The 4,649-nt window shown below is 63.6% G+C and overlaps 1 protein-coding gene across 1 annotated transcript; it reads left to right on the top strand.

Annotated features, from left to right (window-relative positions):
• Window positions 1-2,769: 2,769 nt before the first annotated feature.
• KCNJ10 (potassium inwardly-rectifying channel, subfamily J, member 10) lies at window positions 2,770-3,912 on the top strand. The gene has a single exon (XM_010566865.1). The coding sequence runs from the start codon at window positions 2,770-2,772 to the stop codon at window positions 3,910-3,912; it is 1,143 nt and encodes a 380-aa protein (XP_010565167.1).
• Window positions 3,913-4,649: the final 737 nt, after the last annotated feature.

Here is a 4,649-nt window from a genome sequence, read left to right as displayed (position 1 = left end):
TGCCCCACACTGCAGCCCCCCACTGCCCCGACCCCACCATGGGGATGGGGTCCTGTCCCCCCCCAGTTCCCAGTTGCCACCGGTACCGTGGAGACCAGCGCCCCAGTTTCAGGATGGGGGGGATGCCGCTGGCAGGAAGCCCAGCCACGGCTGGCACCACGCGGGCATGGGAACGGTGCCCGGGCTGGTGGTGCCAGTGGGATGTGGCGAGGGGAGATGTGTCCCCATATCCCCCCTATCCCACACCGGACCCCCCAGGTGGGGCCAGACCCCTGCATTCACCCCCAGCGTTGAGCATTCCTGGAGGGAAACCGAGGCACGGGGGCAAGGGGGGTTAATAGGTAACCGGCTCGGTCGTGGCGGCAGCGGCTCTGCCTGCAGGCACCATCCCTGCGCCGGGCACAAGCACTGGCTTGTCACAACCCATGTCCCGGCACGGGAGCCTGGCCGGGGGGCATGGGGGCACGCGGCCCCTGAAGGGGACTTTATGGGATGCAGTGATCCCAAAAATGGGAAGGGGGGGACAGATACCCCAAAGAGGTGCATGGGGACCCCAAAGGGGGGGGGTCAGGACCCCCCAGAAGGGGTGCAGGGGACCCTGGGGTGCACAGAGACCCTCAAAGCAGGGTGCAGGGACCCCAAAAAGGGGTGCGGGGACCCTGTAGGGATGAAGAGACCCCCACCAAAGATGGATGCAGGGACCCTGAGGGGTGAAAAACCCCAGATCTCAGAGAGGGTGCAGGGACCCCAGAGAAGAGGGCAAAGGGACTGCAGAGGAGCAGAAGGACTTTGGGGGGTGCGGGAACCCCAAAGGGCTGCAGAGACCACTGTGTCCCCTGGGGATGTGCTGGTGCCTGTTGCTGCCCACCATGGGCAGAGCTCTGGGGACATGGTGGCTTTAGGGATGTGGTGGCTCTGGGGACATGTGGTGGCTTTGAGGATGCGGTAGCTCCAGGGATGCATGGTGCCTCTGGGGACACACAGTGGCTCCAGGGACCCCCAGCAACTCCAGAACACACAGTGACTCTGGGGACATGTTGGCTCTGGGGACCCCCAGCACCTCAACCGGGATGCGGCAGGTTTGTGTCCCCAGTGCCACCATCCCCTCCGCAGGGCCTTTCACTGGGAGGGGACGCAGTGCAACCAGGACAGTGGCGGTGCCACCTGTGTCCCCTGGCTTTGGCGAGCACAGGGATACCGGGCTCCAAGGAGACCCCCCAGGGTGCCACAGTGTCCCCAGTGTCCCCGGCACGCTGCCCTGCTGCATCCGTGGCGGAAACCACGGCGGGGCCAAATGCTGGCGTGGGCTGAAAGGCCCTTTCTGTGCCGCCGCCGCCGGCCGGGGCTGGCAGGGGACAGGGACAGGGACGGAAACGAGCCTGGCGCTGCCACCAGCCGTTTGTCCCTGTCACCTCCCATTCATCCCTCTTCCTCCCTCCCAGCTAGGATGCCTGGGTCCCCTCCATGGGACGGGGGTGTGTGGGGAGAGCTGCCAGGTGACAGAGGGGACAGGGATGAGTTTGAAGAGGGATGGATAGACAGACAGGTGGGTGAGTGGGTGGGTGTAAATGGATGGATGGACGAACAGACAAGTGTATGGATGTGCCTATACAGGGATGGATGGACTGACAGGTAGAGCTCACGTGGATGGACAGAGGGATGGACAGACAGACGCATACAGGGATGGACAGACAGGTGCATGGATCTGTGCGTCCATGGATGGATGGATAAAGGGGTCGATGGATGGATGGATGGTTGGGGAGGAATGATGGACAGGCAGGTGGATCGAGTCTGAAGGGACAGACAGTGGGTGGATGAGCAGAGGAATGGAGAGATGGCAGATCCATGGCGAGACAGGAGGACAGACGGACGGGTGGGTGGATTGATCGATAGGGGATAGAGAGGGACAGCAAGCCAGAGGGCTGGCTGAAGGCTGGGTGGATGGACAGACAGGTGGACAGATGGATGGAGGCTGCAGGGGAGGTGGGAGCAATAGCAGCCCCCATCACTGAGGTGCTATGAGTCCGTTGGGTCTCCACATCTGGGCCAGGGCCTCCTATATGGCCCATGTCCTCACGCTGCCTGGGGACAGCACGGGGGGGCTCTGTGCGAGCCTCCCCAGTGCCCCTCTGACGTGAGGCAAATCCTCCTGGCCTCAGCCCCTGCCTGCCGCTGTAGGGGGAGGCAGCACGGCTGGTGGGAGCACTGAGGAGGGGTGGAAGGGGGGTGTGTTGTCCCTCCATAGCTTCTACCCACCCACCCGTGCCTCAGTGCACCCACACATCTATCAGTGTCCCCCACATCCTTCCTCTCCATCTACCACCCCCTCAGCTCCGTCCCATCCGCCCAACGAACACCAAACCTCCATCCTCCACCCACCCCTCAGGTCCAGCCATTCCTTTTGTCAGCTGTCCCTCCTCTCACCACACACCACACATCCATCTTCTCTATCCATCCGTCTTCATCCATCCATCTACCCACCCATCCCTCCTCTCCATCCATCCGTCTTCTCCATCCTTCCTCTCTGTCTTCTCCATCTGTCAGTCTTCATCCATCCATCCATCCACACATCCACCCATCCCTCTTCTCCACCCATCCATCTCCCCACCCATCCCTCTTCTCTATCCATTCCTCTTCATCCCTTCACCTACTCACCCACCCACCGACTCAACACTTCCCATCCATCCACCCTCCCTCCCCTCTGCATCCCCAGCACCCCTCTCTCCCAGGCGGCACCTCCTCGCTGCCCCTCACTGTCACCTCTTCCAGATGACGTCGGCCACCAAGGTGTACTACAGCCAGACCACGCAGACGGACAGCCGCCCGCTCATCGGCTCGGGCCTGCGCCGGCGCCGGGTGATGACCAAGGATGGCCGCAGCAATGTGCGGATGGAGCACATCGCCGACAAGCGCTTCCTGTACCTCAAGGACCTGTGGACCACCTTCATCGACATGCAATGGCGGTACAAGCTGGTCCTCTTCTCCGCCACCTTCGCGGGCACCTGGTTCGCCTTCGGTGTCGTCTGGTACCTGGTAGCTGTGGTCCACGGGGACCTGCTGGAGTTCGACCCACCGGCCAACCACACACCATGCGTCATGCAGGTGCACACCCTCACTGGTGCCTTCCTTTTCTCCCTGGAGTCCCAGACCACCATCGGCTATGGCTTCCGCTACATCAGCGAGGAGTGTCCCCTCGCCATCGTCCTGCTCATCACCCAGCTGGTCCTCACCACCATCATGGAGATCTTCATCACTGGCACCTTCCTGGCCAAGATCGCCCGGCCCAAGAAACGTGCTGAGACCATCAAGTTCAGCCAAAATGCGGTGGTGGCCCAACACAACGGCAAGACCTGCCTCATGATCCGCGTGGCCAACATGCGCAAGAGCCTGCTCATCGGCTGCCAGGTGACGGGCAAGCTCCTCCAGACCCACCTCACTAAGGAGGGTGAGAGCGTCCGCCTCAACCAGGTCAACGTGGACTTCCAGGTGGACACCTCCTCCGACAGCCCCTTCCTCATCCTGCCCCTCACCTTCTACCACGTGGTGGATGACGCCAGCCCCTTCCGGGACGTGGCCCTACGGACGGGTGAAGGCGACTTCGAGCTGGTAGTCATCCTCAGCGGTACCGTGGAGTCCACCAGTGCCACGTGCCAGGTGCGCACCTCCTACCTGCCCGAGGAGATCCTCTGGGGCTACGAGTTCACCCCGGCCATCTCCCTCTCGGCCAGCGGCAAGTACGTGGCCGACTTCAGCCTCTTCGACCAGGTGGTGAAGGTGACGGCGCCCTGTTGTCTCCACGAGACCGTCCGGTTCGGGGACCCCGAGAAGGTGAAGCTGGAGGAGTCCCTGAGGGAGGCGGCAGAGCGGGAGCGGGAGGGAGCACCCCTGAGCGTCCGCATCAGCAATGTCTGAGCGCCCGCCAGGATGCCGCTGATGCCGCCGGAGGTGCCACCAGCCCCCAGAGATGCCACCAGCACCCGGAGAGGCCACCAGCTCTTTCCCCCATCCTGTCCTCCTGGGCCATTTTCCCCCTTGTGGCATGGGGCAGCTCCCTTGGGGACCCCCGTGGGTGTTCGCCTGCCAGTGGGGCTGTCCCCGCACCCCGTCCCAGTCCACCCGGGGACAGGGCTGTCCCTGTCCCTTCTCACCTAATGCTCTGTTAACACCAGCCAGAGACCCCCAGCCCCACCACAGGACACAATCCTGCTGGGAGCTGCTGTCCCCAGGGAGGGGGACATGGCCACCTCCAGCCCCTGGGGACAGCCAGGAGCCATCTTGCTGCCCGATCCCACCCCAGCGAGCTGGGGTTGAGAACCAAGCCACACGCTGCAAATGGGGGCTGGGGAGCAGGAGGCTCTGACCTCGTGGGACCTCTCCCCTTGCTCGTGGGACCCCCCCATCCCTGGGAAGGCTCAGGCTGGGGGGTGCAGACCCCCTCCCCAGCCCATCTCCCCCTTGCACCCCCTTTGTCCTCCCCAAGGCCCTCAGCCCCACAGCACTCAAACCACTGGGGGCCATGGGTGCATCCCCATGTCCAGGGTCATTGCACACTCAACAGGGGAAACTGAGGCAGGAGAAGCCCCTGAGCCCCCCCTGTCCTCTACCACCACCCCCAGAGCCGGGCCCTCCTCCCTGCACTGACCGACACC

Source organism: Haliaeetus leucocephalus, unplaced genomic scaffold, assembly GCF_000737465.1.
Source record: "Haliaeetus leucocephalus isolate CR32 unplaced genomic scaffold, Haliaeetus_leucocephalus-4.0 Scaffold219, whole genome shotgun sequence".
In the NCBI taxonomy this organism is placed as follows: Eukaryota; Metazoa; Chordata; class Aves; order Accipitriformes; family Accipitridae; genus Haliaeetus; species Haliaeetus leucocephalus.
The sequence above is the reverse complement of the archived record's forward strand: the minus strand, read 5'-3'. Positions and strand labels throughout refer to the sequence as shown.